The sequence below is a fragment of the Glandiceps talaboti genome, chromosome 5 (assembly GCF_964340395.1).
Source record: "Glandiceps talaboti chromosome 5, keGlaTala1.1, whole genome shotgun sequence".
NCBI classification, from domain to species: domain Eukaryota; kingdom Metazoa; phylum Hemichordata; class Enteropneusta; family Spengelidae; genus Glandiceps; species Glandiceps talaboti.
In genome coordinates, this window is record NC_135553.1 from 14,405,609 (window position 1) to 14,429,653 (window position 24,045).

Genomic DNA, 24,045 nt, shown 5'->3' on the forward strand with positions numbered 1-24,045 from the left:
CTATCCTGTGTCTTCATTTTCCTGTACATGTTGTGTTGTGTTACATTTCTGATGATACAGTATGCAATTAATAACTGAATGGAAGGTGAAATAACTGTAAATATACAATTCTGCAGTTATGTACCTTATACACTAGACTATAGTGAGACACTCCACACCCCTTATTAGCCTCAATAAGTCTCCCCTCCCCTCCCCTCCCCCTCCACTCATGCCTTCTACTGACCCAGCTGACATTCAAATTTTGAGTCAGTTTTCAAATTTATTTTGTGAGTGGTGACTTGATGGCAAATCAGTAATTTCTGAAAAATATGCAAAGAAGTAAATGGTGTCGTGAATAGCACAAACACTGACATTTGCATAAAATCTGCATAAACTAAAAAGACTGAAATAAGCTTAAAAGGAATAAAAGTGACTGAAATAAACTTAAAAACACATTTGCATAAAATCTGCATAAACTAAAAAGACTGAAATAAACTTCAAAGGAATAAAAGTGACTGAAATAAACTGAAAGTTGTAAATATGCTTTTCAAGTTCCAATGAAAATTCAATGTGAAAAATCCCATGAGTTTGAAGAAAAGTGAAAAGTGTCTACATTTCTATCATTTATCTACAAATCATGCAGATAGACATGTCACACAGAATGTACATTGTAACATGTAACACAGTGACACTCTATATGAAATATACACAATTCAAAATAAGTAATTAAAGATGAACACAGGAATACATTTCATATTTGTGGTCCTACATGTTAATTTCTTATATAATACTCTTCTCATCAAAATATCACATTCTGAATGACAAGGTTTGAGTTGTCACTCGTGAACAAAGGCAATATTTTAGACTTTGTTCCTGAAATATATTAAGTATAAATTTACCTTACTTATCACTCAGTTGTCAGTACAATTTTTAATATTGCCAATGAAAAATCAAACCTCTGAGCTGCCTTGGTTTAGTCAGTGATTTACTTTCACAAAATATCTGGATGGCATAACTTGTTCTTGTCATTGTCGTCACCACAGCTGTTGTCGAGATCGTCATTGTCACCGCATTTTTGAGTTGGTCATCATAATTAGTATACGACAACAGAGATGTAAATAAATGAAATGTTGACTGCTAATATACAGTTACTGAAATTTAGCCTTTACCACAGCAGTATTTGAAGGTCTGTATTATCACTTATAGTAAATATACTTTGTACAATATATACTTTTTTTCTTATAATCCACTGTGCATGAGTAAATATTGGCTACTGTGCCTTTTACATTCTCAGCGTGTCTGATAGCTTGTGCATGTGATACAAAACAATTCAATTCTAAGCAGCAAGATTTTCCATTCCCCATATTTGTTTTCTGTTACCTCATTTTCCTCTAATTTTGAAAACAAACAGAAATTTATCATGACTAAAATATCAGAAGTATATGGACTTGCAGTTTCAGCCTTTTGTACTGTTCAGACATGACACACACACACACACACACACACACACACACACACACACACACACACACACAGACAGACACACATATCATTCCTTTACCTTCCTGTTGTCTGTCTGTCTGTCTGCCTGTCTATCTGTCTGACACACAGGCACAATAACAGATACTGTCAAACACATGCATCACATACTTATGTATAGGCAAACAAATAGGCAGATGGACAGACAGACAGACACACACACACACATAATTATGATGTACTTGTTGAAATGTGAAGTTCTTCAAGTGTAAGTCGTCCATGGTGTTGGAAAGTTCTGTATCTGGCCAAGTCTTTACGTGTTACCATGCCAACAACCTAAACAGAGAAAGGTAACTGTATTATAAAGAATTTATACAAAGTTCGAATAAAATAATACAATCACCACCTTGATAGATAGTTGTTCATTTTCCATTTGTCCATATGTTTTGGTGAGAAACAGACAAGTATTTGTTTTGATGATGACCTATTACTGCAGGGTAACCCTTTTACGTCTAATAGTACCCTTTTATATTTTAGGTAAACTACTTTGAGCTGGCTTGGAATATGACAGTTTTAATAAAATGAACACCACTTTAACTTGATTCAAAGTTTGGTAATTTTCTTGAAATGTACACTACTTTGAACTGATGATAATTGATCTTACCTGATTATGATCATCCACCACTACAAGATGACGTAAACCAAGCCCACGAAATAAACGGAAAATCCTTGGCAGTGAGGCATTCTGTAAAAGATGACATTGAAATAAACATTAATACAGCAATCTCATCTCCAGTATTCTAATAATCCATTTGCCAAATAATAATATATTCTAACAGTCACTGAGTAATAATAATCTTATTAATCAATAATTAAATACTTCTAAAGTTGTACATTTACAAAGATTACAGAATTCATGAGGTCAAAGGTTATATGAATATTGTCATGGTGATGAATTACATGATTATATTTACCTGTGACACTGTGTATGGATTGGGGTTCATAAATGGTCTCAAATCAATGTGATACTTTCTGTAGTCCTTGTTGATTTTGATGTCTTCAATACTTGGATAACGTGGATACTCGTCTCGGAAGTCTTTCAGTTTTATTCTCTGTCGTAGTCCTGTCAGTCCAACCGTCTCTTTAAACACCTGTCAAATATACATAAACATGTTCTATTACAATCTTGTCTATAGGCAAGATATTAGGTGAAGGTGAAATTCATGAATTTTTATAATATGACAACCCCATGACGTGCGAGCGAAGTGCTTGCAGTGTTCTCTGCAGCAGTACTTTCTCAAGTGTAGTAAGTGAAAGTGCAGCAGAAAACACAGCAGGCATGAGTGCAAATACCTCTTGAGAATTAACTCACAATGCTACTCACATGGCACAGGGTTCTGTTATTATTTTACATGTGTTTATCCGAAACAAAATAATTCTGTAAAAATGACAATGCGATCACACGCTTTCATGTAAAAGGAACAATTGCATCCTCATTTGCATATAATTTGCATGCAGGTATGTAATAATGTTTTTGGTATTAAACTGCAGTGAAAATGTCACTAGTATTGCATGCACTGGTACAAGTAATCTCTGGTACATGTGTAATAATAGAAATGATTCAATTTCATATATTATGTTACACACAGTCTTCCCCACACATATATAAACTATAGAATAATATAGAATAGAGCCTCCAAATTCAACTGCATACATTAGTAGTCGTCCATGATGGCAGGGATGTAAATAAGGGCTGGTAGCTGGCAAAAACAAGTGGCTAATCTGGATTGTTTTGTCAACTGTTTTTTCATTCTTTATTTCAACCAGTATGTTTCCATAATTATGGGCCTCGTTCATAGATATTACCCACTTTTTCACATCTCACCAACTACTTTTAAAATTAACTGCATCTCTGTGAAGGTGTAGACACAAGCCAAGTATATATGCTGTGTTAGTTTACACCAGAGAGTGGTTTACAAAAGAAAACAGATAACATACACTGAAGTTTTAAAATAACAAAACAATATTTCAAAGCTGCCATTTTTGTAGCAACCATCATTACTGTCTCTGCACAAAATTCAAAATTTCAATCTTGTGAATGTAGTCAACTGAATTATATGGTATTAGCAATCAATGATCAGCAGTCCTTGGTATTAGTCACTCGCTCAACTTGAATGTGAATTGTGAACAAAAGAATATAAACTTACTTCTTTTTTTAACAGTACAATGAGTTGAGATCTTAAAACCAGACCACGGAAAGTACCACAGCTTGTATCAGTCTGTATAAAAACACAAAAATAACACAAATACAGCAATTCCATTGTGTCCAACTTTATTTATAGTATTCATACAAAGCATAAAATAACAGTTTCAATTGCTTTAATTATAAGCCTAGTATATGTAGTTGCCATTAAGGTAATAAATTCGTCAGTAATACTACCAGTTAGTGAAAAAGCCCATTGGTCGCTCTGAATTATAGGGTGAGTGAAAAGAATGGAGCGATGCTACTTTGAAATTCCCATAATGCATCATCCAAAATGGCAGGTTTGATAGTTTTCTCTAGTGTGATCACATAACTAGCATAAGCATTATATTACTTGCAAGCAAATTTTCTTTTTTCTGGCTTCATCAAAGAGTTCATTACTTTATCTTGGTGATAAAGTTAGGATCTGATAACTGATGTTACGTAGTTGCTGCCCTCTTGTCCCCCTGATCCTGGATACAAAGTTATGACACTTACCTGTTCATTTGGATCAACCACAGGAAATCCGTTGTAGTTAGTACTTGGACAGGACAATATGTCTACAATTCTACCAACATTTTCTATGCTATCCAAGGCTATAACAGGTTGGTTCATAACATCACTGACAAAAGGAAGGCAAACAAACAAACACAATGTTGAAATATCAGAAGAGTCACTGAGCAGTTGAATTTGAAACAATCAACCGATATACGGTTCACATTTCAACATTCAAGTTACCACAAGATTGGCCAAAACACTAGGTTGCTACTACCTGAAACAATTGCAAAATATTATATTTATAAATTGAGGTTTGTAACGAGAGACACAGCTCTAAATAGATACTCACTGTGCTGATATCTTGTGTCCCATAGATGGTGGTTCCCAGCCTAGTAGTGGTACACTTTGTAAATGTATATGAATATCATACAGACCCTGTCAACAAGAAAATTAATATTCACTTTATTATTATGGATAAATTTGATACATAATCCAGTTATGAAATTATTCACTTTGGTTAATAAACTTGACAAATATTATCCAAAATATGATTGTTTCGAAAAACAAAATGAAGTACTTCACAATGGAAGCACAATATTTTTTTATTTTAGACACACTGACCAGAATTTAATTATTCTAGGATTTAGTAGGATGCATATTAAATATTATGGCACAAATATTATTTTGAAAAATGCTTAGAGTATGGACAATTTAAAATAGCCATTTCAGGAAATAAAGGCATTTTCATGAACTTTTTAGGTTTTTGAGAGTCATTTCATAATTTTACATCATCTACATTACGTATGGTTCCACAGAAACACCAAATTGAATTCATGCCTCATTTGGTGATTTTTTGCTGTGGGCCACATTACCTCACGGGAGTTGGCAGACATGTATATGCAATAGGTGAACAATGAATATTCATGACTCCTACATGCTTCTTATCGTGAGTGATAATCCTGTGTATAATCCTGTGTGCTTCTCCAAAACTTTAAGTTTATGAAAATGTCTTTATTTTCTGGAGTTGCATTCCCTTTTAATATTTTATAAAACCATGTCTCCCCTGACTTGTATCATCAATTTTTTTTTCAAAATCGGAAAAAAATTACAATTGGTTGTGTTTGGAAACTGTGTAATACACCAATGAGGGTAGTGGTTATGTAGCCTAGATTCTATGCTTATCGTTGATTTGGGCTATTACCCACAACTCACAGCCTAGAATTTTGCAAGAAAGTTAACACACACTAATTGGCTTTCAATTCTTGCCACTGTGTCAGATTATGTTAGTAGCCATCACAATGTGATTAGAATCAATGAGAGAGGAGTTGTGCAATGTAAACATAATTACTATATTCAATGGTATAATCATAAAAACCAATCACAGAGATAGATTTCATAATGGACTTCCATGTATCTAAGTTACTTTAAGAGAAGCTGAGCCACAATGTGTTGTGTGAGATCAAGCAAAATTCTAGGCTGAGTTGTAGGTAATAGCCCAAATCAACGACATGTATAGAATCTGTGGGTAATAGCCAAAATCGACGACATGTATAGAATCTGTGGGTAATAGCCCAAATGAATGACAACACGGATAGAATATGTGGGTGACAGCCCCAATCGACAACAAGCATAGAATCTGGGTTTAATACTGGTTAGGGGAAATGAGCTCTACATACTAGAAATGGCCACAGAGGGAGCTATCACAATGTCATGAACCATACCTTATTGAAGTAATCACCAACCCACTTAGATATCATAAGGACCAGCATTAGAGGCAAACCATAGGTGACATCACCAGTGGCTTCAATCAAGATCACTGTCAAACTGATTGTCATCCTCACTATACCACCTAGAATTGACAAAGAACAAATGATAAATTTACAAAAAGTATTTTGAAGTAACTTATGAGAATTATTTCTTGATTTTATGCAGAATATATTAAATACATCACACAAAATTAAAACTGTCACACTACTTTGAGAGATTGTAAAGTTTGTTCTTGATACAGCATTTATTTTCTCTTTTACACCGAGAGAGATGATATATAACAAAAAGATCACAAAAATAGTGAATAATTTATCGATGTGATCATTGAAGGTACATAAACATTACAGTTTCTGAATGCTTACATGGATAGTTTTAGTATTGAACTTTGAGTTCACTTACCTAGCTGAGCAGCTGCACCAATTAAAGCGTATTTACCAGGGTCTGAAAATTCCTGCAATGAGAACAAGACACCAACAATTTTAATTTACTTTCAAATCACAGTCATTTCTATTCAGTAATGAATAAAACTACATTGTACAATAACCACAAGTCTCTCTGATTTGTATGCTCAGATGTTCCTTATTTCATAACTTCCTCTATCAGCAATATTTCTTGACATTTTCAACATAAACACAGCCTATTAATGATAATGACAACAACATCTTTGAAAAATCTGTAACTAAAGTACAATTACTTGTTTGAAGGAAAAACATTTACGCATTTATCAAAGAATGAATAACTTTTTTTAAAATATTGACCACAGATTTACACAAAAGAAAATTCTTCAAAATTGAGTCTTCAAATGTATTCAAAGAATCTGGATTTGAAAGGAATCACTTACCCCCGGAATAAACTGATGCACAAATATCCCAACTAGTCTACCCCAGGCAGCACCTGTCAATAAACTGGGAATAAACAAACCACTGGGAACACTCAGTCCGTATGTCCAGCAGGCAAGACAGAAATAAACCACAAAGAATAGTCCTACCGTCAATGGTCTGTATGTACCTGGTAGGAGAAGAAAAAACAAACAGATTTGTAAGTTTTCTTGTAACACTTCTTTATAATTAGCATTAGAAGTTGTGGAGAAATTTGTTATTCTGTTTTCTGTGCATGTAGTTCTTGCTTCTAGCACCAAGCAAGAATATGAAGTAACATGTGATCTGAGGTCACCTGAGTACGCCCTCTGTGCTGGGTGACTATAATATTCCAGTTTTACTTTTAGAATCTGACAAATAATCTGAAAGTGAGTACTAACGGGAATGATATAGTCAAATATTCCTTTGTGATGTTGCTAAATTGAGAAAACTTGTAATATTTCTAAGAAATTAAGACTAATGCCAATCGATGTCAAATAAGGAAAATCATAGTAGGAGTTGGTTAGCCAACTCATAGATTGTTTGTTTCTCGGACCTTTCATTTTGGTTTTGGTACTGTGGGTATTGGTACTTGGAAAAGAGGAAATTTGATACATTTAGCACAAATTTATCTATATCGTGACTGTTTAAAAGGAGGTAAATGTCAAATGAGCGATTCCAGTAATTTTTTATATCATAGATTCTTTGCTATATGCTTTATTTTTACCCACTTCTCTGTCACTCTATTTTTTTTTTCTGATTGCATTTTTTTTTCAGATGACAGACATAGGCTGAAGGTTTCCTATGTCACCTTTTATCATAAAACACATGTAGCAGCAAATGTTAACTTACCTAGGGGGTCATGAAATAAACTTTTTAAGGCAGCTTCAGGGGTATTAAAGGTAAGAGTTGCGGTTGCACTGTATTCACCATCACCACAGAAAAACTACAGAAGAGAACAAAACACAAATTTTTTTATGAATAGTGGTGACGTGTCAGTTTACATGTAGAAGTGAGAGACTCATGTATAGATTGGACATGAATGTGTAATGACTTGTATTTAGAATAACAAAATGTTTATACAATTTCTAATTCATTGCCATTTATTGAGCAACAAATACTGGATTTGGTTGATGTTGTTTCACATTGTTATTATTTTTCACATTGAAAAATAGTGAAGTTGTTTTCAAAATCCAAAATAAATCCCTGTTTCTCATCCATATGGCCACTTCAAATAAGCAGAAAGGCTGCGATTTGGTGAAAATCACTATTCTGGGTCCCCTAGGCGTACTGCAATGCAGCTATGATAAAAAAATCTGACTGTTGCTTTGTTTTAAGACCAACTGAATTAAATAATTATATTCATGGTGAGTGATTCTCACTGTGACCCTTCACCTTAAACTCACCTGTAATGGTTCTGGACTAGAATTATGACTAATTGAGTGGCAGTCATCTATGAAATAGATCAACAAGAAACAGACAGTGGTTGTAACCAGGGCAACCAACATGGCCTCCATTACACAAGACCATCGTAAATATACGTATCTACAGAAATAAAATAGAAAAACCACATGTTGCAACCATAAAATGAGCTAAAAATTTGAAATAATCTGTTGGTCATCAAATGGAACACATTGCAAAAGGGGTAGTACAATGCTCTGTATCAAGTTAAGGATGATAAAATGTCGAAGGTCATGATATAGGGTCAAAGGTCAATTTCATGTTTTTCTTTTGGAGGAATATATCCTATGCAACCTTCGTCTTTATTTCACACTCAAACATGACAAACTGAATACTTTTGCCATCCACTGTGATAGTGTACTTGAAAAAAATTCAAACTCTGATAGGGTACATTTTTCACAATCAACTCAGTAGAGATGGCAACATGCATAATATTGACATCACTTTTATATCTTTGTTTAAGACACGATTGAAACTACTGCTATGCCCTCTAGTGGCAGCAAGTAAACATGACTAGAGGTTCTAGTCAAAAGCTAAATTTATAAACTGCTTTCATATTTGCAGTTGCATGAAATTGGATAAAAATAGTGAGATAGGATTCTTACTATGCAACCATGACTGTCACAACCTTACTTACTTTAGTCTAAAAACACTGAGTTTATAATTAACACCATTGAAGAGTGCTCCAAGAAGACCTCCAAGTATACCCATTAATAGAAATATAGGGATTTCGTAACCATAGTACGCCTGGCCCTGTAATCAGTAAACATTCAATTAGTGAATATATTGTATTGAAAACATCATATCTGTCAGCTTTCTACCTATTTTTTTCAAAGACTACCAGCGTTCTCCCTACTATAGAGAAAGCACAGTACTGCAAGCGGCCTAAGTAAGTACCAACCTTGTCGACATTCAAGTCTTTCAGTTTAGTGATGAGTTCACATAAAGTGTGTGTGATTGTGATTAAAATTGAAGACATGCATTATTATGCAAATCACCTGTATTGATATGCAAATCATTATGCAAATTAATGTTATTGATGTGCAAATCATTATGCAAATTAATGTTATTGATGTGCAAATCATTATGCAAATCACTGTTATTGATGTGCAAATCACTATGCAAATTGTGCTTTATATTAAATATTGTCAATAATTTGAAAATACTTACCTCAAATTTCCCAAATGTAACAAGCCCAGGATTGGAAAGTTTCCACGGTTCACCAGAATAATAACTTAATACAACATTTAATGTAAATGTAGATACCATAGAGGCAAAGAACTGGAAAGGAAAGGTCAAAGGTCAATTAGTGATCTTTTTTGCCAGCAATCAATTTTAGGTATCATGTAGAAATCAAAAAAATATAAAGGTTAAGAATTCAATAATGGGTTTCCATAGTACAGTGTAATGTTATCTTATCTTATCAGTGAAGCCATAAGGATCACAATCATTCTTTTATTCTGGAGAAATGTCTTTTTTACAGCTCTGCTAGACAACTGTTTTCTCACTGATGTTGTCTCCTTATCTCACAAGTTGTACCTCACTGGGCTTTTAAAATAAACACTTCATACTAAAAATCAAGATTCAAGTCAATACAGCCAAAGAATTAAATCTAAATGCTATGAGAGTCCATTGTGACATTCAGATTAGGGGATCTGATGTGATCATAACGAATGATCATGATGCTAATTGCTTTAGAAATAGATTCCTAAATTAGCAACCCATTGGCAGGGAGGGACCTTTTGAATCAATTTGATCTAAGGTTAAACGGCTAAAGGTTAATGAGTTGGCTTCTCGTCCGCCATGAGACAAGAGAGATACACAGTATCTACCCAGTTTACATGTTAGCTCAGCTGTCGATGTCATAGCATTATGCCAAGAATTCAGTTGATGTTGGTTTGACTCTGACATGTGTCAGCTGATCAGCGCACTCTCACAAGAATTCAGGTGATGTGGGTTTGACTTTTACACGTCAGTTTTCTTTCCTCAATGTTCACCACAGTATTGTTCATGGAAACCCCTGTATTAAAAATGGAACTGGCCAGATTTGAAAGTCTGGACTAAACTATACATACATGGTAGGGGTGTCAGGTACTTACAATCCTCCATGTTAATGATTGATTCCAGAAACTAGCACCTTCTTCTAAACTAAACAGTACACCCCCTACTGGTGCACCAAATGCTGCCGACACACCAGCTGCAGCACCTCCTGACACAAAGTCTCTTTTTTCTGTGTCAGTACGGAAATCTTCAAACACCTAGGAGAGAGAGAAGAGCAAATTAACAAAACAGTTTACACCTTTAGTTTTTGCATAGATATGCAAACACTAGCTATTTTGACACAGAGCAGTGACACCATAGTCTTTATATTAAACTACACTTAAAGGTGGTTGAATAGGTCATTTTTGATCACAACTCTTTATTATGTAAAAAAAAATGTTGAAACTTGGAAACCTGTGGACACCTGGCGAAAGCTAATTGTAAATTTTGGTGCAATATGATTCGGAAGTTAAAACCATTAACGTTGAAACTTGTTTTCAAAAAAAGATGTTAACTCATATTTTCACTGTATACATGTGAATAATGACATCATAATTTACATAAAGAATGACATTATAAACTTATCATAGACATTGAATTCTGATAATTCACAACTGGAGCTCATTTCCTGTCATGCCTGGAGAAATGTTTGACAAGGCTTCCATGCAAATAAAATGTTCAGTACCGCTACCTTGGAAACAAACATGCACATTAAATGATTTGTGATGTAATACTAAGCTTTTGAGGCAGGCAAATTAAAATACATTATGTTACCATGGAGACAGGCAAATCAATATACACCATGTTAATATGGAGGCAGGCTAAGAGATGTTACCATGGGAACCAGGCTACTTACCCGTAAATCTGCTTTAAATGTAGTAGCTTTCCCCTGAGAGACTCCTGCAGCTATGACAGAACCTGAATGAATCATTGGTCCTTCCTGTAAATCAACAATAACACTTTTATGATCATGATTTCATTCTGATCAAAACTCAACTTATTAAGCTGACTCAATAGTCTTATTTACATACTGGCATCCTATAGAGGTGCTACATCCTTAGGTAGCTAGGACTGTTTCGTGTTTAAACGTAGGACATTAAATGCTTAAAAAAAATTCACACATGCTCACACACAGGAGATGTTCAGGACATTTTCAGGACACAGCATACAGATGTTCTTCAGTCATGACAAGTTTCAGCCTCCTATAAGGGTCCTTACACCAGGACATGTTTCATACTACCTATAGTGGTCCTTACACCAGGACATGTTTCATACTACCTATAGTGGTATTTACAAAGACACCAGACTGCCCCCTAACTCTTTCATGTATATGAGGTAGGAGTTTGATAGATTGTCATGACCATGTACACAAAATGAGTCAATAACAAACAGGTTGCAGGACCTATATACTTTATTTCAGTCATTCAAATATCATTAATAATGATTAAACTAAAATCAACGTCAAAAACCCCAAATTGTAACTTTTGAGTGATAATAAGAATTACCCAATATTTTTTTTTTCTGTTCAATAATGGACTGTAACTTACCTTGCCTATACAAAGACCTCCAGCCACAGACAAAGTGACACCAACTACTTTGGTAATTAAAGTTTTGATACGCACAACATAGGGTACCTTCACACCATTTAAATAACACTTGATTTGAGGTATACCACTGCCTGCAGCTACTGGCTGTATATGGTGAAAAGAAAGCAAGAAATTATTACTACAGAAATACAACATCTTTGAACACTTGATTATTTTGTTTACCACTGTGAAAAGCTCGGCAACATGATAAGAAGGAACAAGACAAAATTCCTACAAAAAGACTCCAAGAGAACCAGTTTGGTCTCTCGATGTGAGGTACACCAATGCCTACAGCTACCAGCTGTACATGGTGAAGCAATTAAAGAAATTATTACTATAATTGTGGATTTTGTAGTCTGTAAGGTATGCTGTGATGGGGCACCCTCACACATCACTGTATCGGCAAACCAATCTCGGTTGAGAGGAGACCATCGAGAGCAGAACAACATGACGTACCTTTACAGTCTAGGAATGATGATGAACAAAGAAAGACAATTCTAATTTACAGCGAACTGTGTGATGGTGAATTATTGTTTAATTCACATCTTAGTGTATTCATAGACCCTACGTTTAGGGTCTATGGTGACAAAGAGATACTTACAGCAATGTATGCCACAAGAATAGCTGCTACCATCACAAAACCAACATTAAACGCATTCCATATCATTAATGGTAGCTCCATACAATCGTTTCCTCTACAGTGTTTTGTAACTGGGAACACATAAGTTAAGGTAAATAATTTACAAGAAACATTCAACAACTCTACTGCTCCTCCCTAATCATCAATGAGAATCAAGGATTCACCACAAAATTAAAATTTTAGTCTAAAAAATTGTCATCTAGTAGAACTATTGAAAAATTATCATATGTAATCCTTGAGGCTTCATGATAGCACTAAAACAAGAATCTGGGATTGAATCATGGGCCTTTAAAATAAATCACAGAATCACTTCTTACGGAGTCATTGCTACCAAATTACACAATACAACACAATATATCCTTGTCACCCCTAAAATAGGTTTGGCAATGCTTCGTGCATCAAAACAAGTCTCTTGTCGCTTTTTTGAACAGCGCCCTCAATGTTGACAATAAACTAGTTTCAATGAAGTTGTGCGTTTTTTCTGTCATGTGCTTGATTACCACGATTGAATAGTATATTTTACTGTCAGAAGTATAACGAAAAGGATACATCTTCTTATTACGGAATATTTAACCTTTGCAAGTTCATCTATACATATATTAATAAGACACGCTATAAGACCAGTGCATACACCAATTAGTAACATCACCAACCAACGCTTTAAATGCATACATTGCACTTTCTGTGAAGAGAGAAACAAACAAAGAACAGTCAGTAAAAGTTCATAATTACATACATGTAGCATTACAGAAACCAGTCAGTCAGTCTTGGCACTTGATTTATATACCCATCATTGTTGTTATCTTTGCACAACAAACTGTCGCTTGGTTGTTGCTATAGATGTGGCCATGGTTGCTAGGCATATTTGAATTTATTTTTGAATGTTCATTCACTTGACTACCCCTCACTATAGGTATCTTAGTAAAGGCACTGGTTGATCCAATCACTTTGTCTTGAACTAAATCATGACTAGATACCTAAAATAACATCCACAACAAATACCATGGTGAATGGCCTAGATGATTTACACTAAAACATTCGATTGTAATCAGTAATGTGTAAGTAAGACTTCACAGTAACAATCATAAAGGTAGTCTTGTAGTAAGACCTTAGATCTATGCTTTGATTGGTTGCCTACTAAAGTTGAAAGGTCATGATATTGATAGTACCTTGTTGGGGCTAGCACCCCCAGTGGTGACCTTCAGTTACATTTAAAGTAATCAGCATAGCCCAAGGTGAAGACTTACGCAACTAGACAAGTCATGAAATTGAACTCACCCTTGAACTTTTCAGTTTTTCTTCTTGTGAGAATAAAGAATTTTCGACATGGTCATAATCTAAACTCTGGAAGGAGAACCATAATAGATTAAATCAAATTAAAGACATCATTATGCTAAAAAATATTTATTATTCGTAAGAAACTAGCCAAATCTTTGCTTTTTCCTGTATTCTAATTTTGAAGAGCTGCAATTTAAAATGATCAGATCTTCTGCAAGACTCGGTACCGTTAACAACATTTTATCTTATGCTAAAGGTCAAGATAGAATGGGGTGGGGGGTGGGGGGTTAACTTATTTTCGTGCACACCTATACTATAGTAATGCATGTGTAACACATGGGGCAGAATTTGTTGTGTTGATCAGGAAATTAAATGATTTTTATTTTTATGACACACCTAGGTGGTCAAATTATATTTCAGGTGATGAGAATTGACATATTTTATATAATGGGGGTGAGGGGGGGGGGGTTGGGGGTTGGTTGGTAGTTTTGAACAGAATTCTACATACAAATCACAATCACAGAGGTGAATACTGACCAAATTTTACCTCATATTGAGTTGACAAAACTTTCATACTTCCTACATCTTCCCTGTCACTTCCAGTCACCTGTAACAATAAATATTACTGCATTAAGGTCAGTGTACCATCATATTAACATTGCACAACTTATTTCTCGACAACTGCATATGCATGTATGTGTACCATACAAAGTAATACAGCTCTGTCATTACATTTTTTTGTAATGAAGATGACATTGAACTTGAACTACATAATGTATTGACACTTAACAAAATCAACATGCACACAAATGCCACCAGAAAGCTATCAACGAACAGAATGCACCAGGTAACTGGTGTGATATACAGTTAAACAGTTTTTAGACAGACAATTGATTCAGGTTTTTTTCCCAATATTAATTTGAACGTTGACTGAACTTACATAAAATAACAACAATCTTCAGTGCATATAAATACAAGCACACCAGCAATTCAACTATTCACTCTGATCTTTGCAATGTCCAAACAAAGTACATGTATTAGTTTCCATATATTATGGTTTTCTCCTGAGTGTTGTTAGAGGAGGACTATTGTAATGCCTATGGGGTTTACCTGGATGTGTTCACATTACTAAATTGTAATACCTATGGGGTTTACCTAGATGTGTTCACATTACTAAATTGTAATACCTATGGGGGTTGCCTGGCTGTGTTCACATTACTAAATTGTAATACCTATGGGGTTTACCTGGATGTGTTCACATTACTAAATTGTAATACCTATGGGGTTTACCTGGATGTGTTCACATTACTAAATTGTAATACCTATGGGGTTTACCTAGATGTGTTCACATTACTAAATTGTAATACCTATGAGGTTTACCTGGATGTGTTCACATTACTAAATTGTAATACCTATGGGGTTTACCTGGATGTGTTCACATTTCTAAATTGTAATACCTATGGGGTTTACCTAGATGTGTTCACATTACTAAATTGTAATACCTATGAGGTTTACCTGGATGTGTTCACATACTAAATTGTAATACCTATGGGGTTTACCTGGATGTGTTCACATTACTAAATTGTAATACCTATGGGGTTTATCCGGATGCGTTCACATTACTAAATTGTAATACCTATGAGGTTTATCTGGATGTGTTCACATTACTAAATTGTAATATCTATGGGGTTTACCTGGATGTGTTCACATTACTAAATTGTAATATCTATGGGGTTTACCTGGATGTGTTCACATTACTAAATTGTAATATCTATGGGGTTTACCTGGATGTGTTCACATCACTAAATTGTAATACCTATGGGGTTTACCTAGATGTGTTCACATTACTAAATTGTAATATCTATGGGGTTTACCTGGATGTGTTCACATACTAAATTGTAATACCTATGAGGTTTACCTGGATGTGTTCACATACTAAATTGTAATACCTATGGGGTTTACCTAGATGTGTTCACATACTAAATTGTAATATCTATGGGGTTTACCTGGATGTGTTCACATACTAAATTGTAATACCTATGGGGTTTACCTAGATGTGTTCACATTACTAAATTGTAATACCTATGGGGTTTACCTGGATGTGTTCACATACTAAATTGTAATACCTATGGGGTTTACCTAGATGTGTTCACATTACTAAATTGTAATACCTATGGGGTTTACCTGGATGTGTTCACATTACTAAATTGTATTACATGACAACAGGAAGTGAAACACAGCACATATTTCAACAGAATTCCCATTACCAAAGATCTTTCAGTCTACACTCCATTCAGTATCAACTTTTTTCATCATTTCTATCCCAGTACTGGCAGTACAAATCCTTATCACAAAGTCACAGTTCTGCCTATGCCAAATGGTACTATCCAGGACTCAAAACTGGCAACCACAACTAAGAGGTCATTTTGACCCCTTATTCAAACAACTCTGGTCACTTCAACCCTCCACCCTGGTCATTTTGACCCCCTACTAAAGCCGTCCTTGAAACTTATCAGTTGCCAACAGCAACCACTCAACTTACTTGTAACTTAGAAATAAAACATCGTTACATAAGTCACACATGTAAAGGTTTGCTAAAGCTTTAACCATTGTGTGCTCAACATCAGAGTTTCGATACCATTGTGTCTGATTGTAGCCTTTTGAATGTGTGTGACTGTTTTGTTGTAAACTAAAGTGAATAATATTAAGTAACCAAGTTTTATGGCCACACATGCATATTGTAAACAAAGTACAATTATATTTTTGTTGAGCAAAAAAATGAGGGCATACCCATCATCTAAACACATATTGAGTATTGACACACACAGACAGACTGACACACACGGTGATACAAACACTATACATGTATTAGTACTACTTGTACAAAAGACACTGTAATGTCTATCAATAGTAAGTAATTACGCCCACTACTTTCACCACTTCATTTCACGTGACCAATTGTCTGTCTTCACAAACCTTGGCTCCCTCCCACGACATTGCACGTTCAAATCTTGGGCCAAATTCACCAGCCAGCCGTCTTGATCGTGCATCTTCACTACTTGAAGTTTCGCCATCTGTATGGGGATAGTTTACGGAGTATGCGTGCTGAAATGCAATAAACAAGACATCATTAGTAGCGTTATTTTGATCCGATGCGACGCGCGATGGTCCGGCTTTTCAGACATGTTTTGGCAAATTTTTGTTCACGTAGTTTAGGAAACACGAAATGAGTTCATCATGGCAATGCACACCACGACTAATTTGTATACAGTAACTTACATCTACATCTGAATACTGGTTGTGATTGTACCGACGATCGTAATTAAGCGGTGTTCTTTCGGAATATAATACGTCTTCGTCTGCATTCAGTGTCGCCATTTTGACCGCACTGTATTATCACGTGATGAATTACAGACCCTTTAGCTTTCTAATGAAATAACATTTCCTTTGGAGACCTTTCATCACTACTTGGCCATCTCAAAATGAAGCAAATTTTAAGCCATGGAAATTATAAATTTTGATTACAAAGTTTCCTCAAGAAGTAAAGTAACAACGAAACTCGCGGTTTACATTGGGTTTGGTATACAAATTGTTTGAATATTTTTCCACTTACTTAGAGGATACTATTTCCGTTTTAACCTCCTTCATTTCGGGTCAGCCAGATCGGTCACACACGTGTATTCGTAGTTTGTGCCGCTTTGATTTCTTTAAAATGACGTCTCTCTGTAGGTGTATGAACTTCACACTTCGCCGTGCAAGACATGCAAACAGGTAATGTGTATATAGATAAATGTATCTATTGATCTCTAACCATGTACTTGTCAGTTTGCGTAAGCTGAAGGTCCCTCTCATTAAAGTCATCAATATGCGATCGCTTTCCCTTTCCAACTGCATCATTAGAAGCAGAACAGTCTGTGACGAAATAATGACACTGTAAGCAATCGAGTGAGTGTGTTACTATGAAAATAGACAATGAAGAAGTGTGTGGTGGTGGTGGTGGGGGGGGGGGGGTCCTAAAGTCCTGAATATTAATTTGTAACTTGTATTAGGTTTTTTTTAAGTGAAGAGTTTGACACACGAGTGTATGTTTTTTTAGTATTGCTTTATTATCCCTCATGGAGAAATTTGTCATGCAGCAACTCAGAAAAGATAAGTATACACAGTAAAATACAAAACAAAGTTAAGGAAAAATATGAAGAAATTGAAAACTCAGTAAAAGCGTACATGAAAATAGACACACACATCCATTACTTCATACAAAAATGTACCTTGGTTAAATATTTTGATGGCAGAAGGGTCATAACTGAGTCGAGCACAACATGTTTTTAAGCTTAATGTTTTACATCTGCGAACCCGGGAGAAACACCTCAAAATACTTAACTAACACATTGGAAGAGTCATTGGTAATTTTTGTAGCCTGATCAAATGTTCAATTTCCATACAATGATTTCATGCATTTACCTTCAGTACCACCTACTCATGTATTTAAGTACAGGTGTTGAGAACAGTCTGTTTACTGTTAAGATTTTGAAACAGTCAACCCTCCAAACCAAGTCGACTCTAATTTATTATATACCAAATTTTTCAGTTATTACAGGCATGTTACAGCAATACACAGAGTTCAACGCTGTTACAGCAGTGAAGTACTGCCATCACCAGTAGCTGATGGTGAAGTGAAAGAGTATCCCGCCAAGATTCAAAGTTTAGTTGATGACATCTCCAGACTTACACTATCAGAAATTTCAGATCTTAATCAACTATTAAAGGTAAGAAGTGTGGAATTATCAGCATGTCAATCTTATAAGAAACAAATTTTTGATGTTTTGGGTCAAATTTTTTTTTGGAAAAGTACTTGAAGGCTTTCTTGTGAGTCAATACTGTACATAGTAAGGGACAGGGGAACACCAAATTTTGGTGCAAGAAATAACCGAGTGATCAGTGGTGCATCATGGTTGCTGAGAGGACACACTGGTGATAGTACAGTGTCCTTTGCATGGAATAGATTTGTGGATATGGTTTGTTGTCACCGAAAACTGCCAAAGTGTAGTCACTAAGTTTCGCTGCTGGTGATATTGTTGTATAAAAGGGGGTCTTTTTGCAAGGTTCTGTCTGATTGGTTAGAAAAATGATGCAAAAAGTGCAAAAAATCTCGTCTCTGTAATGACATGATCACTTTTTACAAAGTAAAGTTATGTATGTATTCCTATCAGTTTAACTCTTCTGAAGGCTTCACATTAAACACTATAAAGTTACACAGAGTAAAAAATATGAGTATGTAATGTCCTGTTATGGTTTTGTATTTATAGGTTACGTTAAAAATTCAAGATGCTCCAATGATGGTAGCAGGTGCCATGCCAGCAGCAGGAGCCCCAACAGCAGAGGTAATGTCATTCATAGATCTATCAGTTGTAGATGCATGCCATGATTTCATAAATAATTCAAATTTTAGCAATTCATAGGAAAGCATTGTGATTTATGTGTGCAAAGTAGATATGATTTACAAAAAAATTAGTTTTTCTTCTTCACCTCACCTAGATAGAACTGAAGACGAAAAGTTAACTATTCTGTGTCTCTCTGTGTGTGTTTTTTATAGGCCGAAGAAGAAGATGAAGACGCTGCACCAAAATCTGTAAAGACACATTTTGCAGTTAAACTTACCAAATTTGATGCAGCTACCAAAGTAAAACTAATAAAGGAAATTAAAAGTTTAACAACTGGTATGAACCTGGTACAGGTAAGCAATAAGATAGTGATATTATTACTAAACAAGTTACTTTCCAAACATTTTTGTGTATGCAACTTTAAAGGGACACAGTCTGTAACTTATAGGATTTAGTGGTGGGGGTATTTGTTTTTACACAAATCACTACAAATGGAGCAAAACAAGACTAAATCAAAAGAGTGACCAGAGCAAATTAAATTGTCACAATATCAGAGCATTTCAAAGAAATTATTTCCATACTAACAATTATTACATATGTACCAGAGATTACTTGCACCAGTACATGCACATACAAGTGGTATTTGCACTGCAGTGCAATGGCAGAAGACATTAATGCATACCTGCATGCAAATGATATGCAATGATATAGCATGATTGTTCATTGTACACGAAAGTGTGTGATCACACAGTATGACTTTTATGGAAACTTGCTGTTTCAGATAAAACATATGTAATAATAACCCTGAAGAAGAACCCCCATGCCACTTGAGTACCAGTGTGGGCCTCAGGGGTATTTGCATTTGAGGTTGCGGTGTTTTCTGCTGCACTTTCACTCACTTTGCGCATGAAAGTACGGGCGCAGAGAACACCTCAAGCACTCATGCAAACACCCCGAGTTTGCTACACTTGCACTTGTATGTCACAGGGTTCTGTTGTAGTCAATATGATTACCCAGAATAGAAAAGAGATTCAGAAATGAATAACGTAACTATATAATCATAATATTTGTTTATTTCCAAACAGGCTAAGAAATTTGTCGAATCAGCGCCACAAGTTGTGAGAGGAGATATAAGTAAAGATGAAGCAGAAGAAATTAAACAAAAAATAGAAGCTGCTGGAGGAACTGTTGTTATAGAATAATAGTTTTAGTACTTTTATTTATTGTTTACAAATGCCAAGAAGTTTAAGGTGCACCTGTTATGTCATTTCACTGCTCTGCAAGCGTCAACTTCCACTCCATTTTCTTCAAAGGACTTGCTACCTCAGTTACCAGGAGAGACACCGGGTTGTTTTCCAAATTGGTTCTTAGCATTAGTTTTCAATATTTGAATATTTTGTATACAAAATATATCCCATAATTTTCATATTGGATTTCTTGGGTTTGATTGTCAACAAAAAAGATAATTTGGTAGCAAGACTAAAGAACATTGGACTCAATTGAAAGGTTGTGTATATTTGGCACAGAAGAAAAAGAGAAGTAGCATTAGGGTTAGGGATGGTAGTGTACCCACCATGACAAAACTGAAAACAATTCAGGGTGCAACATATGTACCTTAGCTTGTTTTTTAACCAAAATAAAATCATGGGGACAAATACATGTAACGTTAGGGTTAGGGATTTTTGAGTGCCTGCCATGGCAAGATTGAATGACATTGGGTCCAATACATATGCAGTGTACCCTTGCCTTTTTTTAACCCAGGCAAAATATAGGAGACATTTGAGTTAGGGCTGTTTTACATGCCACATCGATAGAATGATTGTTGAAGGCTTTACTCCATGCAAAATTGTTTTCAAAGTTGCCAAGTGCTGGCCCTTCAGGTTTGCTACCAACATTTGTCATTGTTTTGATGCAATCAGTGAAACCAGAGTTATAATAAGGCCGTGGGTCTTGCTTTCATATTGCAGATTCTTCTACAAAATACCAATGCAGAGTTTCTTTCTTGACGCTTCTAAAACTTATTCCAAGAAGTTGACTATGATGAAAATAGGATTTATGAAATTGGAGGGAATTTAGTAGACAGCATGGAGATGTTTAACGAATACTGTCAATAAAGGCTTAAAGCTGCACTAGCTGCAACTGGAATGTTATTTTAAAAAACTGTTTTGTGAGATATAAGACTTACTCATAATATTGTCCACCCTGAATAGTATTGAATCACCTGTTGGTAAACAATTTGTGCAACTGTACTCGTATGGTACGATAAATCCAATCAAATTTATTTTTGGGTCAACACCTTAAATTCAGCGCCCCAATGCAATTTTAATTTCAACCTATTACTGTACTACTTATGGATAAAATCAATTCCTAATTGACATGTACAGTGTCTAATTATTGGTATTTGAATTTTTCAGGGAATATATTGTTGGTTGAAAAAAATTACGCCCAGTTACAGCTAGTACCATTATATGATTGTATAAACACTCTAGAAACAAGGAACTGTAAAGATGTTATATTGTTACCAGAGAACATGGCTGACAGATGCACCATTTTGATACTTAGTAAAAATTCAGTCGAACTTTGTGTGTTTTGAAGTATTGTGGAATATATACAAATCTATGGTGCTTAGGGAACAAAAAATTATGTTGAGAATTGTACTTCTTCTGTAAATAATATCTTTGTAGTGTGAAAATTCTTGATAGTTGTAAAATAGTGCAAAAACCTGTGTGCTGGTAGTTGGATGGTGTTACTTGCTAGTATTTCTCGAATGAATGTGAATATTTTATCCATGCATCATTTGTCACAAATCAAATGACATCACAATATGCTAATGACTACACAATATGCAAATGACTGGTATGATTGATGAGACGGTTGTTGAAGTGACATTCATAGTAAACACAAATTACTAGAATTGCTGGAATCATAATACATGTATATATATGACCAGACCATTCTTTCAAAACTCATAATTGAGAAGAAAATTTAGTCTCCCTCTGTAATTAACCAAGACACTCAAAAACTATGCTATCGTCTGCTGCCGAAAGTTTGAACAAAATTTAAGAAAACTGAATTTTGTTATGTGGGGATATAAATTTAGAATCACTTGGATGTGACAGTGTATTTTTGTACATTCCAATACTCAATATTTGAGTTGCTAAACTGTTAGAGAGGTAAGCGGGTACAATGTATTAAAACATTCTAGTGTTTGTTTGTCTGTGTATGTAGAAGGGTTTCTACACGAGCAGAACTGTCTGATTATCCATGGCACTTTGCATGTATCTATCAAGAAGAAATCGCTGTCATTAAAGACAGAAAGAAAACAGAAAGATTCAGAGAGATTGCAGTGTCATACTAAGGGATTGTAAAAGTTGCATGGTGTGCTCCAGAGAAATAACCAAAAGAGCGAAGGTGTAAGATTACCTACCCCTATATTCCTGTGTTGGTGTAATCCATTTGGCAGAAAACAATAGGAATAAACCAAAATTGAGAATCGATGGGGAAGTACCAGGTTTCCTGACACTATTGTGCATCACCCCATAGTAGATGGAAGATTTTTTAGATAGATTAGCTGAGATACTAAATGATATGTTTGTGTTGTTTTACCAAAGATTATGAAAAGTAATATTTGATTTTTGCCTGTTTTATATGATTGGGCAAAATGACAAGTTTCATATATCTACCTTCAAATAATAAAGGCTGGAACTGATCTTGAAGTATTTGCTCTTGTAAATTGCTTTCTTTTCAAATTAAATAGTGGATTATTATAGAACGGTTTCGATGTATTTGTTTGTATGTATTGGATGTATGTATGTATGTATGTATGTATGTATGTATGTGTGTGTGTATGTATGTATGTATGTATGAATGTATGTGTGTATGTATGTATGTGTGTGTGTGTATGCATGTATGTATGTGTGTGTATGGGTGTACATGTGTGTGTATGTATTGGCCATTAAAAGTTTCAACATGAAGCAGTCTAAAAATAAATGCAATCCAATTTGTCTGGTACATGAGCACAATGACACATTCTAGAAATGAAATCTAATTGGCTATTGCTGTGTTGTAGTCAAGCGTTAATAGCAGTCCACACTCTGACTGATAGTGATGCTCTACTTATAATTTGAAGTAGAGAGCGCCACCAACGGTCTGAGTATAGTATGATAATAGTCTAGACTCAAAATCTCAACCCCCCCCCCCCCCTCCACACACATTTTTTCACAACTGTTTTTTTAAAGTTCTATATTCTATACAAACACACACATCCCTGATTCCATCAAGTTGTTGTGGATTGTTTGATGAATAGTATAGTATTTATTTGTCTTAAGGCCACCGGCCAATATGACACAATACATAATGCAATTTTAACAATATAGAAATATGAACAGGATAAACAAAAAAAAGAAAGTAAACGTTCTATACACTCATTGAAACAATTTTACAGAAAATATTCTTTTCTCAAGTTAATGGCTTTAAACACAAATTTACCGAGATTTCGAAAAACTGTTTGTGACTCTGACCTCATTAATGTACAAAATTTATCTTCTGTAGGAAAAATATAGTAATACTGAGGTAAAAGATATCTCAAGTTCTGATACAGTGGACATACAAATATGACATGGTATTCATCCTCTATACCCTGTGTACAAATTTCACAGATTCTGTTATCAATGTCAACACCAGTGTAAATACCCTCTTGAACTCTTAAACCGAGACATGAACATCTCAATCTGGCTAACGCATGTCTATACTTTAAATCTGTAATCTCCATCAAGTATTTCTCTGGCTCCAGCATACTTTTGAAATTACGATATGTTTTGAGTCTGTCTTTTGTGCA

The 24,045-nt window shown here is 35.0% G+C and overlaps 2 protein-coding genes across 2 annotated transcripts; one reads left to right on the forward strand and one right to left on the reverse strand.

Moving 5' to 3' along the window:
• Positions 1 to 1,644: 1,644 nt before the first annotated feature.
• LOC144435393 (H(+)/Cl(-) exchange transporter 7-like) lies at positions 1,645 to 17,205 on the reverse strand. The gene is made up of 22 exons (XM_078123989.1): positions 17,107 to 17,205; positions 16,804 to 16,932; positions 14,375 to 14,434; positions 13,828 to 13,893; positions 13,073 to 13,231; positions 12,511 to 12,585; positions 11,871 to 12,014; positions 11,180 to 11,263; positions 10,383 to 10,541; positions 9,454 to 9,564; positions 8,921 to 9,036; positions 8,229 to 8,367; positions 7,675 to 7,768; positions 6,807 to 6,973; positions 6,365 to 6,416; positions 5,920 to 6,047; positions 4,548 to 4,633; positions 4,199 to 4,322; positions 3,666 to 3,737; positions 2,433 to 2,609; positions 2,123 to 2,203; positions 1,645 to 1,794 (listed from the first exon to the last, which is right to left on the reverse strand). Exons 1-22 carry the CDS (start codon positions 17,203 to 17,205, stop codon positions 1,690 to 1,692), a joined length of 2,427 nt encoding a protein of 808 aa, XP_077980115.1. The 3' UTR covers positions 1,645 to 1,689.
• A 280-nt stretch (positions 17,206 to 17,485) lies between these two features.
• On the forward strand, positions 17,486 to 22,980 carry LOC144435277 (large ribosomal subunit protein bL12m-like). Its single transcript, XM_078123865.1, has 5 exons — positions 17,486 to 17,598; positions 18,416 to 18,593; positions 19,134 to 19,208; positions 19,421 to 19,561; positions 20,294 to 22,980. The coding sequence occupies exons 1-5, from the start codon at positions 17,540 to 17,542 to the stop codon at positions 20,408 to 20,410; spliced, it is 570 nt and encodes a 189-aa protein (XP_077979991.1). The 5' UTR covers positions 17,486 to 17,539; the 3' UTR covers positions 20,411 to 22,980.
• The last annotated feature ends 1,065 nt before the right edge of the window (positions 22,981 to 24,045 follow it).

Bases quoted from the DNA above. Each gene is read 5' to 3' on its own strand.
- LOC144435277 (XM_078123865.1), top strand. From the start codon at position 17,540: ATGACGTCTCTCTGTAGGTGTATGAACTTCACACTTCGCCGTGCAAGA. The intron at 18,594-19,133 runs GTAAGAAGTGTG...TTGTATTTATAG, and splicing joins ATCTTAATCAACTATTAAAG to GTTACGTTAAAAATTCAAGA. The intron at 19,562-20,293 runs GTAAGCAATAAG...ATTTCCAAACAG, and splicing joins CTGGTATGAACCTGGTACAG to GCTAAGAAATTTGTCGAATC.
- LOC144435393 (XM_078123989.1), bottom strand. From the start codon at position 17,205: ATGGCGACACTGAATGCAGACGAAGACGTATTATATTCCGAAAGAACA. The intron at 7,769-8,228 runs GTGAGTTTAAGG...TCTCTTCTGTAG, and splicing joins CTAGTCCAGAACCATTACAG to TTTTTCTGTGGTGATGGTGA. The intron at 6,974-7,674 runs GTAAGTTAACAT...TTCTCCTACCAG, and splicing joins TTTATTTCATGACCCCCTAG to GTACATACAGACCATTGACG.